The following is a 13,280-nucleotide window of genomic DNA, read 5'->3' as shown; positions in this document are numbered from 1 at the left end:
GCAACTGTAGATATTTTTATAATACTTTTAAACAAAAATCAATTCAAACAAAATTAAAAAAAATTATTTATGTAAATATTTTTTGAATTGATATTTTTAAACAAAATCAATTACAAATAAAAATATTAAAGTAAAGTTATAAAAATATTACAAAAAAACTATTAGGTATTTTTGAAGTAATACTCTACAATTGTCAATTAACACATATCATGATATCACAAAATATTAAAAGTAAAATAAAAAAAAAAAGAGTAGTGATATACAAACATAAAATTAATACAAAAAAATTATTAATAAAGATTTTGTTAGATTTTGATCTATCACTTTATATTAAAAGTCCATTGACATGTTTTTTTATTATGCAAATGAAATTATCACTTCATTTTAGGATTAAAAATTTGCATAAAAATTCTAGTAAAATAATATTTTCCAACAAAAAAAATGATTATAAGCTCAAAAAACAAAATAATGGTCAGTAGAAAGCAGAGAGACAAATTATACATAAAATATGAAATGCAAAAACAAAAAATAGTTAGAAGTAACCAAAAAAAAAAGTATACTTAAAGGATGAAAGAATCTGTTTTGCCATCGCCTTGGCCGGCATGCCAAGCCACGGCCTTGGCCAGCATGCCATGAATGCAAGAGACTAAATATTAATTAACTTCCAATTGTTTCATAAAAATAGAGAAAAAATAATGAGTTGTATCATTGCATGAATGTAAATATTTATAGGATGAGAATGACGTGAATGATTCAGAGAAGATGATTTTGGGATAGGAAAAAGAGTTGATTAGAGAAAGAGTGCACAAGATAAATCATGATTTTTTTGTTTTTAAATTTAAGAAGTCACAAATTTAGTATGGAAAACAACGAAATCAATTTGTTTAATTTATTTATAGGGACACAATGAATCAGTTTTCTAAATTAATTATAAAGAAACAAAATCAATCAAACTAAACAGATTAAACAAATTTGAGATGATTTTTATTTAATTTATTTTAAGGAATGAATGATTTTTAGTAGAGATTTTAGAAGATGGACAAATAAATTGGAAGGTCAACGAATTGTATTTTTATATTTGATTTTAGGAAAATATCATCAAGGCAGTGATCTTAGGAGATGAGTTTGAAAATTATTTTTTTTTTTATTTAAAAATTATGTGAGACATATGAATAATTTATTGTTTTTTAAATTAAAAAAATAAAAAATTGAGGTTGGACATGTGAAGGCCTTAGAGTTTTTCTCACTAAAAACTCTCTTTTGCTATATGGGGGCAATTTGGAAAGATTAGTTTTTTAACTTTTTGACTTTTTTGAATCACATCATTTTTTTTATTTTTTTATCCAAAAAAATCAAAAAATGCTAAAAACTCAACTTTTTACCATCTTCTCAAAATACCACTAATATATAAATAGATTATAATCAACTCATTTAAAGTACAACAATCTCTTTGATATCTAATTAACTTAATTTTTTACCTAAACAATATATATCAATATATATATATATATATTGAACAAGCATAAAAATCTACTTGAAAGGCTCTTATCAACAGAACAGAAAAAAATAATAATAATAAATAAATAAATAATTCTGATTAATTTAATTTTTTTTACATAAACAATCAACAGCCTCATAAAAAAATAATAAAAATAAATAAAAATAAATTTTTTTTTTTAAAAAGGGAAAACGAATTTTAATGCTGTGTTTGATTTGAGGATTTTGAAGAAGAATTTAAAAATAAATAAATAAATAAATAAAATGTGAATAAAATATACCTATATTTTAATTAATTTTATACACTTTTTCTCTTCTTCTTTACAAGCCCCTTCCCAAATCTTTCAACTGAACCTAGCGTAAATGTGACCGTAATAATAACGCAAAAATAGACTAGAGGGAAGGCTGACCTTCCGAATACGCATCTTCTTGGAACTGTTCTGCGACGTGTGGATGAAGTCGTCCTTCCTCTATGGTTCCTTTGTAGCGTGGATTACAAGCACACAACACAAGTGGCCCAATGCGTGTGTGCTTACTTCTTTCAATTATTATTCAGAAAAACAAAAACAGATAAGGCCTTTTGACTGACACCAAGCGGTCCTCTGTTTTGAATAACCAATGGGCTTCAATACCAACTTGTACAATTTTCCAAAATCACAAGTCACATGTATAAAATACCCATTTCAACCTCAATCTTCTCCAACAACCAAAGCCAAATCAATCAACAAGCCTCTCTTCTTTCATTGTGTACACACTTGACATGGTTCTCTTGGTTGAAAAGCTTTACAATTCTCTCAAACACTCTTCCAAACTGGAAAACCACCACCACCACCACCACCACCACGATGGCCAATCCGAAGCCTTATCGGCTTCTTTACAAGCTTTCCGATACGATGTATCAAACTACTTAAACCAACTTTCCTTGAGTTCGAAACCCGGATCGCAATTCTTGTCCTTGTCATGGATTCAGCAGTGTTTGGATCTTCTGTCCATTGTTAACAAGGCTTTTGCAAAGCTAGTAATGGATATTGACTATCCCATGAGCAAATGGGATGCCAATTCCATTGAAGACTATCTTATGTACAGCTTGAAATTGTTAGAGCTTCTCAATTCAATCACTTCTTCACTTTCTCATCTGAGTCAAGCTCGCCTCTCCTTATCTCACGCTTTGACCCTCATCGAGAGCTCGCCTCAATCGGCGATAGAGCGTCTGAGAGCAATTGAGTTCAAGAATCTCAGCAAGGACATGAAAGTGGAAGAAAAGAGTGAAGAAAGGGTCTGCTCTGGGAAGGAATGGGTTGTCAATCAAGCCTTGATGGTTATGAGGAGTAATGGTTATTGGGTATGTGGAATTGTGTTGTCAGGCCTATCCGGTGACATCAAACCATATTTGGAGATGAAAAAAGCAGCCAGCAAGTTTCTAAGTCCTTCACTGATGGCTCTGGATTCAGGTTTTTACGAGGCGGTAGCGGAGAAAAAGTGGGTTCTGAAGGAGGTGAAGGAGGTGAATGATGCAGCAGCTTGCCTTGTTGCAGCTATGGCTGCCGGAGAAAGAAACGACGATGCCGGAAAGCAATTGGAACGAAAATTGGAGGAGATGGAGGAGCTACTGGATGGTATGGGGAAGGAAACAGATGGTATGTTTTCGGAGATTTTGGCTGGAAGAACTGAATTGCTTGATAGCCTCCGGAATCGAAAGCCGTAGCAGCAAATGTTGAAACTCTTGTGTATAGATTTAGATTGTACTGACCTCAATTAAAGATTATATTATGTATTCGCTTATTATTTGGACAAAGAATTTGTTGTGTTAGTTTAACTTGTAATCTTATAATTTTACTATGAATCAATTTTACTATGTTTCACTGATGTCTATTAGCCACATGTGGAGTCTGGTCCTGCATTTTTAAATGGATTAATATGAAAACAAGTGCTTTAAATAATTACTAAGAATCTCAGTAGCAATGGCTAATAGTTTGTTTGTTGACGAAGTTGAGAAAAGAAAAGAAAACATCAAATAGAATTCCATAACTAACCATTTCAACCCAAAAGAAAATAAAAAGTCAAATTGGATTCCGCAACCACCATTCTAACCATAGGTAGTTGTAAACATCAACCATTCTCCTTGACAAGCATATGAAACATCAAGAGGATTAAAGTTTACTTATGTTGTGTTTGGTTGAGGGATTTGGGGAGGAATTTAGAAAAGGAAAGGGAAAAGGTGTGTGAAACTATGTGAAATGTAGGTATATTTACAGTATTAAGAAATAAGAATAAATAGGTGTCATTATCAACAAAATAAAAGAAAGCAAGTGATTGGCTGGCAGATGTTGGAAAATTATCACTTTGACAGAATAAAATCATTAATTTGTTTCAATGGAAAACATTTCATCATTTGCATAAAACGTTCTCCTGTTTTTCGTTATGACCTAAAACTGTAAGGTAGTGGCTGTGATAGTGGTGGTGTTGGTGGTAGGAGGCGATGATAGGGAAGCATCTGTAGTGATAAGGTGATAGTGGTGACAATGATTGGTTTGAAATCGTTTTTCATCTTTAAGAAGTAAAAAAATCATTGTTTGTCCAAATAAATTTGTTTTCTATGGATCACAGAAAACACTTTCCATTTACTATGGTCTTTTGCTGTACCAAATGCAAATAAATAAATAAATAAATAAAAACAAACTATAAAACAACTATACCTTTTCACCTCCAGAACCATGGTCTCCAAGAAAAGAAGCATTTATATTGGCATTGTAAATAACATGGGCTTAACAACAGCCCACCATACAATCTCTCTCTCTATCTCAAATTCTTGATCTCTGGTGCCAATGGAGTCACCTAAAGTCAGATAAGTTTGTAGTCCAAAATGATTCTTGTACAAAAGCTGTGCTAAACTAGAAAGAGCTATTTGACATTTGTTGCTATGCAGCTATTCCTATTTTGCTAACATAAGGAGAGAGACAGAGAGACAAGGTAAAGAAAAGGATCAAAGTAGAGACATTTGACTCCCAGAGTTGCTGGAACGATTTTCTTTCTCTGGTGCCTTCCTTTTGCAAGAAACCTCAGATGAAAGCCTGAGCCAGAAAGAGATTGAAATCAGACTGCTTGAAATAATGGCTGATAGATAGTATTGTATGAAACCAATTGAAACAACAATAGCATCATATTAACAAAGGTAAAGTAACATCTTCCAAAGCATTTCCTTCAACACATGACCTAGGAAAAATTAAACTTCAATAGTCATGTAAGGTAAAAACATTTGTCAAACCTTATCAGCTCCACAAAAGTTTCAATATTAAGCAAAGCAGGAAAGAAAAGGGGGAAAAAAAATGAATTAGTTTGAAACTCAAGTAGATTGGGATAAGGATATCATCTGTTCCCTAGGAGGCACAAAAATGCTATCCAAGATAACATTAACATATTATGAAATGAAATATAAAGATCCATCCAAGAGTCTCCTTTCAAGTACAAAAAATAGAAAACTTTTATATCAACTCTTGAAGATCCAAAATTGAAGAAAATAAAAAGCAATTATTGAAAGGCTACATGCATATGGACTAACATAGGCATATTTCAGTTGAAAGTTCAACTCATATTTCACTTTTTCAATCATTATCTAGCAAAAGGGCAAAAAATGGGATTAAAAACTACATAGAAGAAAAGCAAAGTACCCCAATTGCAGATCAACTGCACAATTATGGACAGTATCTGGACTCGCAGCACCATGATTCAAAAGGGAATTATTCCTTTCTGCAGGAAAGTATTCTTGATAAGGCATCCCTGAATGTTCACACAATGGAAGGAAATTTCGAAGCTCCTGAACCTGCAATTCATATTAAGCAGAAAAACAGTAATGTCAGATATGAAATCTCGTCCAAAAACACAGATACCGAAATGAGGAAATTAATTTATTAACAGGAGTTCAATTTGCCTGTCTGCGTAAAGTCTCGTTCTCCAGCATAGCCCGCTGTTCCTAAAATGAAACCAAAGAAATTACTGGTATCAATTTTATGTACAATATCTGTAGTTTAACCCTTTTTTTCCAAGTATTACGTACTTATATAAATGTCCATAGTAATATTACAAACATTGTTAGTTTGATGACAACTTGGAGCACTGTAACAGAAATATCCAATAAATGCCAATTTAAAGTGAAACCTCATCTTACGAAGCCATACAGTAAAATGTAATTTTAAATTCTTTTGTTCACTTTTATGTTTATTACATGCAAATAACCATTTTCTTTATATCACATAAATGTATTTCTTGTCTCTCACTACTTGGAATCCACTATAATAACAATTTCAGAGTTGCCTGGAAAATACAGGTTTTGCATAAAATGAGTCGTGCAAATTTTATGATGCGAGTTGTATACCTGAACTCTCGATTGCTCTAGTTGTTCCATCAGTAATTGTTCCTGAAATGGCAGGAAGTATCCATCAAGCCTTTATACTGTACATTGAGATAATCTTCAGAGTACAACAGCTAGAATTCACTTTTATCTGAGATAACAAAATTGGAATGTAAAAGAGAAATTCAGACCTTCTTCTCTTTCACAGATAATAATCCTTCATTTAGTTGCTCTTCTAGGTGATGCAGTTCTTTTAAGCTCAAGCCAATAAGGTCCTTACCCAAAAGCTGCCTGAAATATCAGAACCATATATATAATAAATGAAGCAGTTACCAGAAATCTGATTATGATGATGTCAGGTAACAAATGACATACATTTGTTTCACTTTGAGGTTAGCGATTTCATCTTTCAGAATGTCCACCTCTTCAAATTCTTGTTTCTGTTTGAATCAAGATGAAGGCGGGTGGTGTTAGAAAACCAAACCCGAATCATTTATATAGCATACAAAACAAAAGTATACAGACAGAGATACGAAGTAAAAAGAATTACCAATAAAGCATTAATTTGATCAAAAAGTAGACTAATGAATATGTATGATAGAAACAGGCTGCAGAGAAGTACAGGCACACTGGATTAATATAATCAACACAGATATACGGCCAATGTGATGTGCAATGACGAGCATAATGACAAATGACTTCTTGCAATACATATAAACTGCATAGGACTTCATATCTCAATAATAAATTTTATGGGTGTCAAGAAAAAAAATGTACAATGTTCATTTAAGCTATAAAACGTTAGTTACCTAGATTTCTGCAAACATAAATGCATATGAAACCACACCATAGAAGCAACGACATCCGCATACAATAGATGAAAAAACAAAATCTTGTAGTTGGAGACTTCTCAAGTTAGCCTTAACAAAATCAAACAGAAAAATGCAGTCCCTTAAGAGAAATTATTTTTTAAATCAGTTGCCTGCTTGATAGTGTACACAACTTGTTTTTCCTAAATTTTTCTGCTGCTGGATCTACAGAATTACATTCTGAATTACTTTTCGGTTTCCCTCTCACCAAGTAAAACCACTTTGAAAGTTCATTTTACCTATGATTGCAATATATTACAGGGATTCCCATAAAAATGAGAACTGTTTGTGATTCCATATTGGGGCTAGAAAGGAACGACCTCATCTATGTATGGATCTGTAACAAAAAGGCTGAAAATTACAACCTGCTGAAGACCAGAAACTTTGAGAATACAGATGTACGTTAATCTTACAAATTCTAACAGAAATCCTCAGAATATTCAGTGCTGTACAAATCCAATCATAAACAAAGACCACTAGGTGAAAATAGCGCTAACTATACTGCATTCAAACTGATCAAGGTTAAGGAGAGAAAACCCAACTCTTATGACCTTTATCTAGATCCATGTTACATGGTCTCTGCTTAATTTGTGAAATACCTGTGACATCCGACACTTGGGTAAAGGTAAGGGTAAGGTTATGGGATATGTGTCCAATAGGCCTACAATTGACATGGTACACAGCCATTTATACTCTCTCACAAGCTCAAAAATAGAAATTTCAGAAACAAGAGATCCTTCTTTCTAGGAAATGAAGCTACATGCAACCTCTTCCCACCCTCTTCTAATGGGAAATTAAGTTCTGTAACATGAATAAACAGAAGAAAATCTAAGTACTTGTGCAACTACTAAAAATTACTAGATGCAACACATAATTCTTCATGAAAATACAACTCAGACTTCTAGGAGTACATCTAAAGTTCACGTGTTCAAGAAAGATTAGTATCCGTTGTCACCAAATAAACTAGAAATGTGACATTCACTTTTTGCTGTTGAGAATACCTTCCTGCGGAGGAAAACCCTTGGAAATCACATAAACTTGAATAACTGACACTAGTGAAACTGCATGACAGAACTGCAATATATTGAAAGTTACATGTTTAATCAAACAAATCAACAAATCAAATGATATATACATGAACAAGAGTAGAAAGCATCTCCCTCCGAGAAACCTAGTCAATTGTCATTTTTAAGGCTCCATTGTATTCTTGACACTATGCTGTTAGCTTGACTGCTTGGGAAGTAGTTCTTGACTCTCCGACAAAAGAGGTGAAAGATATATATTATGTTGGAGAATTTTTTTTCTAACATGTATGTTAAGCTGGAGATAGGGGTTGCATAGTCCTTATAAAGGAGAAAGTTCCCTGAAAGTGCCCTTCTCATAATCATATTGTAAATCAAAATGCAAATTTTGCGAATTATGAATAAAGTCAAATAAAAAGTTGTAAGATTTGGCACAAACTATTAAAAAAATGATAGTAAACATTTGTATATACGCACTTGGCACGCTGCAGAAATAAAAACCAAAATGTAGCTAGACAAAAGCCAGCTACCAAAATCGAACCAATGGCCATCGCATGACAAAGTTGATGCTCTATCCTCTAAGCTGAGCAAGCTCACATACCAAAAATTTTACATGCATATGAATTTAATAAACTATTGGAATCTTAGTTATGAAAGAAAATAAAATGAATTGATTTTGGTAAATGTATATAATAATTCTTATATGAGAACATGATTATGTCAACTAATTGGTAAGGCATTGCCTTCGTAATAAGAGATATGGTCCAAATCCCACCAATCACAAAATTCTTTTAAAACCATACTATATTATTATTACCTTTCGCATTCAAAAATAAACCTAGAAACCCTAAATAGAGTGAATGGAACCTTTTATCATAAACCTAAAACACTTCAAAAGACGTCCATGCTCATTGTTCAGAAAAGTAAAACAACAGTTATTGAATCATTAGGCCTAACTGATCCGATCTATATTATATTAGACCAGAACCATGTTTATTTCACCAAATAACAATAGCTATATTATGGGGTTAAGAATTTGCTAGATCTGATTAGACTGATCTGTTAAACCTTCAAATCATCAAAAGAACAAAAAAATATGTATAGCTAGTGGTTATTTCACACTAAACATTCATAGAAATTACAATGTGGCATTTCCACAAATAGAGGTAAAAGCAAGTCAGGATCTGTCGAACTAACTCTTACAAGAGTCACATGAATCGAATTGTGAATTATTCTCTTCACTACCGATTCTATCCCAAAAGAGATTCACATAGATCTATTCATGAATCTTGAATCATAAGATTCTGACACCTATGGTCCTTGTCACTTTTATTCGAGTCGAGGCATCGGCCATCACCTAGACAGATTAGCAACTACTTAAACCTTTTTGGCAACCACATAGAAACAATGCATAGACATATAAGTAATTGGGCTCAAGAGATCAACTAGATGAGTTGTTTTGGTCTTTTACAGTGAGGTGAGACGTGGAAATTTTAAAAGTGATACAGCCTCCATAACTTAGGACATGAACTAAAATGGTGAAATGATGATATATTGGGCCATCTGATTTGCATTTGTCAAGCACTATTTCGGCACAACCTTGATTAAATGATAAATAAGCAATTTGAATGGTTCAAAGTTGACATAATATAGTGGTTCAACCTTATGCAGATATCTTATATTTGACCTCTCACATACAAATTTTACGTATTTAGTAATCATTACGCCCAATGTATAACATTATGAAATGATAATGATAATGAACAAAATCTTACATAATAGGTATATTGTTGCTACACCTTATAAATAAGTGAATTAAGACAATGAAAAGACGCAAGGATAGTAAAATTATTTCTACCGCAGAATGATGGTGGTTCCCAAATTCCAATAACACCTAGTTCATAGTCCAACTTTACCATCGCAATCCATGAACTTCATTGTTCCCAATCTAGCACCCATCAACATTTGTGATGTTTGTTTATCTTTCCTTTTACTTGCACGTGTTAAAAGTGATGTGGCTTTGTGTAGTGTGTGTAATTTTTTGGGGGTAATTTGGTTGGGAAGATATGGAAGGATTTTTTAACACAAATTTGGGATGTGGATTCTATGTAAGATGAAGTTCGAAGTTTGGCATATTTTTGGGCCTCGTGTCTCCATCATTGAGGATTCTGCCCTGTTTGTGACACATAATTTTCTTGTCTTTTGCTTTGTTTTTGTGTCATTTTTGCTTAGTCCTTTATGTTTGATCTTTGAGGACTCCTTGTCCTCTCTTGTACTACTTTTCTCTTTTATTCAATAAAATTACTTATGTTGTTGATAAAAAAAAACAAAAGGTATCAACTATTTGTTGTTTCGTTTTGGGTCACCCAACATTAGGTAGCATAATAAATTAGCAAGTTCATAGGTGATTAAGGTTCTAGTTGTGTGAGGACGAGGAGAAAGAAGGGTACACCCCCCTTTTATCTAACGTGATGTAGTTAGAGAAGAGAACAAGAGGGTTTTTGCAAACTTAAGGCTCCATATTGATTCCTTATTTTTTTTATTATTTATAATTCTTTTGTGTGGCATGGTAAAAAGGGTGGGAAGGTGTGAGCCAAAGGTGATATCCCTGGTATAATAGGCATTTATTTCATACTAATGGCCAAGGAAAGTTAGAATAGTGCTACACTGGTAGTTCAGCAGAATGCTTCTGCAGAAGCAAGGCCATAGGTTAGTGTCATGTCCCCCTTCCCCCCCAAGTTGAAATTTTGACCTTGGGGACTGCCAAACCCTATGGGAGTGCCTGGTGCCCCTAGATGACAGTCCTCCAAACCCTATTGGTTTCTTCTCAATGAGATGAGCACTCTTCTTCAGATAGCATAGTCATGCAAGCTAGTGGTAATGAGGCTTGGGAAAATGAAGGCATGTCAAAGATCCAACAAGAGGATATGAGTACATGATGAGGGTTTTTGCACTTGTAGCTGTTCAGCCAACGTTGCAGACTTGACATATTCAAGGGAGAATGTCTTGTGAGGGACATTTTGATCAAGGAAATGCAACACATGTTCTTCATCTAAACATCTCAAGATGCAGCTGAATTGGATCACCCAGTTGCTGTCCTAATGTAGTAAAATAAACATCTTTAAAACCAAAATGAGTCTTATGCTTAGTTGTCATTAACTTTGTTTGTTAAGTGTCCAATTCGTTGTGGTTATTAATGGTCTTAGTCTATAAATAGGTGATGTATTCTCAATTGTAATTAGTTTTAATTGAAGAATATAGAATTTGGTGAGCAAAATTGCTCTGATTTCTCTCACTAATCCTATGGGTTAACCCTAGGTTGGGGTTTTCGTCTCTTTCTCTTGATTCTTGAATCTAATTGCAATTTTATTTGCATCATTATCACTTCAAGAACCCCTGATTACGGGGACCAACACTGAGTAGTGTTCTTTTCTAATAAATAACAATCAATAACATGCTTTTATATGCACATAAAATTCAGTGCTTGGATGTAAGGTTTAAATCGTTCAAATTTTGAAATAACCATTCTGCCCATCAAATCAAGGTTCAACAATTATCAAATTTGTAAAATCATCTCTAATTCGATTACATGAACTGAAATTAAAAACTTTAAGGGACTAAATAGATGAAATTGATATTTTAAGAGAAAAAAATTGTTATAGTTAGGGGCTAAAAGTGAAATTAAACCCATAACTTGTAAAATCCCCATCCAATCTGGTATATAAGCATAATACAGATAAACAACAATGGCAATTGTAAGGATATAAGATGAATTACCTCTTCTTCATGTTCCTCTTCTTCATGTTCCACTAAAGCAGTCTCTGAAGAATCTAGACATTTATTGTATCTTGAAAGGGTTCGATTCATGCTGCAGTGAAAGCAGAGTAGATAAGTAGGATTACCAAATATAACGTAAACAAGAAGTCTAAATTATATCACTACCTAAGCATGGAAGTTATCTTTATTTCTATTATTCTTTTTGTAAACTAAAAATAACTTTGTTAAATTTAATGGTGCTGACGAGGTACAACCCATGTACACGAACACCAATTCCACCAACTCTTTATGCAAGGAACACTTAAGGAAAAAGACTTCCCTCTTCTCAATCTATTTACCAATTGTAAGGATCTTTCAGTGAGCAGCCTCCTACAAACAATACCATTTAAAAAGGACACTAGGATTCCAAGTTTCTCTCTGAGAAAACATGACTTCTGTTGGACCTATTTTGACCCTATTGTCAAAATTTGGAGGCATCCAACATGAAACCAATTGACATTAGTTGGAGAGGCCACTATAGACTCATAAACCAAGCTTGACTGGAAGATGTGAGACCCCTCTAATACTCCCACAGTAGTGCAGTCCAGCCACACATAGAGGCGGTAAAGAGAAGTTCGAGACAAGATAAATAGACCTGGGACAGAGACACAGCCAACAAGACCACTCAAGATCTGTGATAACATTTTAGAATTTGGAGACATCCAACACAAAACCAATTGGTATCATGCCTACAAGTCTATAACACCTATAACATGACTTGAGCTCAAACCTCCTCCTCTTGGAAGTTGACCATCTAATGCCCTCCTCTTCTCCCCTGAGGTTGACCATCAGAGAACACCATGACGTGTTTCCTAATGTTGTTCCACAATTTGTAGGGAGACAAAGTTTAGTGAGATCACAAATAAATGAAAAAAAATGAACCAAGCATGTAGATGCCTCTTGTTTTAGCTTCCCTTCTTTTTCCATGATGTAACACCAATGAGTTTCTAGAGGAGAAAGATATTTTACGACAGGCTGTTTATTATAGGGAAAAGCCCCAAATTCTGCAATTATATAAAATCTAGAGATAACAGTGATTCCACCCAAAAAAAACATGATGACGATGTTTATGCTCGTAAGATGTCATTTCCTAACCCATATATTTACACAAGATTGAATATCCTAGGATGAATGTCATCTTATAGATGACAATAATTATGAAAAATATACAATGATATTACCATTCACCAATCATTATAAAAAAGACATTGTGAATGATGTCTCATAAGACAAGAAACAAGTCATGTCTTGTAACTACAACAGGTTGGCTAGAAGAATATGTGAGCTGGATCGCTGCTCACAACAGGTGCATGTCCATACCAAACAGGATACATTTGATGAAATGTTTCTGTTGAAACTGAATAGTGTCAATGATCTTATGATCTCCACATTAGTGCCACAGAAAAGTAATTTTTCAATAAATATTAGAATAATACTATGTATCATGAAACAAATATCATGAAATACTTCATGAAACAACATAAAAATTAGTTTAATGCTCAATAATCTAGAGGAAATTGGGCGATGGACACCTTAGAAAAAAGAGAAGTTGAGGACTCAAAATAAAATAATGGGAATGAAAACAAGGTAAGTTAGAATTCTATTACTCTCCCCCCCCCCCCCCCCCTCCAACAAAAAAAAAAAACTCTTCTATTATTTTTTATCAACAATGAAAAAATAAGAAAAACATTTTCCAAAAATATAAAAAGAACAATAAAGGTCAGATTT

General features: G+C 33.4%; 2 protein-coding genes across 9 annotated transcripts; one reads left to right on the top strand and one right to left on the bottom strand.

Annotated features, from left to right (window-relative positions):
* The first annotated feature begins 2,257 nt into the window (after positions 1-2,257).
* Positions 2,258-3,202, top strand: LOC114310613 (protein BPS1, chloroplastic). Its single transcript, XM_028256655.2, has one exon. It carries the CDS (start codon positions 2,258-2,260, stop codon positions 3,200-3,202), a length of 945 nt encoding a protein of 314 aa, XP_028112456.2.
* Positions 3,203-4,217: 1,015 nt separating this feature from the next.
* Positions 4,218-12,654, bottom strand: LOC114310627 (agamous-like MADS-box protein AGL15). Of its 8 annotated transcripts, XR_014361668.1 has the most exons (10): positions 12,283-12,654; positions 11,514-11,604; positions 7,716-7,788; positions 6,396-6,453; positions 6,221-6,285; positions 6,037-6,136; positions 5,870-5,911; positions 5,426-5,467; positions 5,166-5,317; positions 4,218-4,568 (listed from the first exon to the last, which is right to left on the bottom strand). XR_014361668.1 is itself a non-coding variant. In XM_028256676.2 (9 exons), exons 2-9 carry the CDS (start codon positions 11,537-11,539, stop codon positions 4,481-4,483), a joined length of 573 nt encoding a protein of 190 aa, XP_028112477.1. In that variant the 5' UTR covers positions 11,540-11,604; positions 12,283-12,421; the 3' UTR covers positions 4,218-4,480. The 8 variants fall into 8 exon arrangements, 6 of the variants coding, with proteins under 6 accessions (XP_028112477.1, XP_082771847.1, XP_028112478.1 ...); XR_014361669.1 differs by lacking the exon at positions 6,396-6,453; XM_028256676.2 differs by lacking the exon at positions 7,716-7,788 and having other exon boundaries at positions 12,283-12,421.
* Between the last annotated feature and the right edge of the window lie 626 nt (positions 12,655-13,280).

Source organism: Camellia sinensis, chromosome 2, assembly GCF_055761805.1.
Source record: "Camellia sinensis isolate YWXY chromosome 2, ASM5576180v1, whole genome shotgun sequence".
Taxonomy (NCBI): domain Eukaryota; kingdom Viridiplantae; phylum Streptophyta; class Magnoliopsida; order Ericales; family Theaceae; genus Camellia; species Camellia sinensis.
This window is presented reverse-complemented; position numbering and strand designations above follow the sequence as displayed.

Bases quoted from the DNA above. Each gene is read 5' to 3' on its own strand.
- LOC114310613 (XM_028256655.2), top strand. From the start codon at position 2,258: ATGGTTCTCTTGGTTGAAAAGCTTTACAATTCTCTCAAACACTCTTCC.
- LOC114310627 (XM_028256673.2), bottom strand. From the start codon at position 12,608: ATGTTTTTTTTGGGTGGAATCACTGTTATCTCTAGATTTTATATAATT. The intron at 5,912-6,036 runs GTCTGAATTTCT...CTGCCATTTCAG, and splicing joins TATCTGTGAAAGAGAAGAAG to GAACAATTACTGATGGAACA. The intron at 5,318-5,425 runs GCAAATTGAACT...TATGAATTGCAG, and splicing joins ACGAGACTTTACGCAGACAG to GTTCAGGAGCTTCGAAATTT.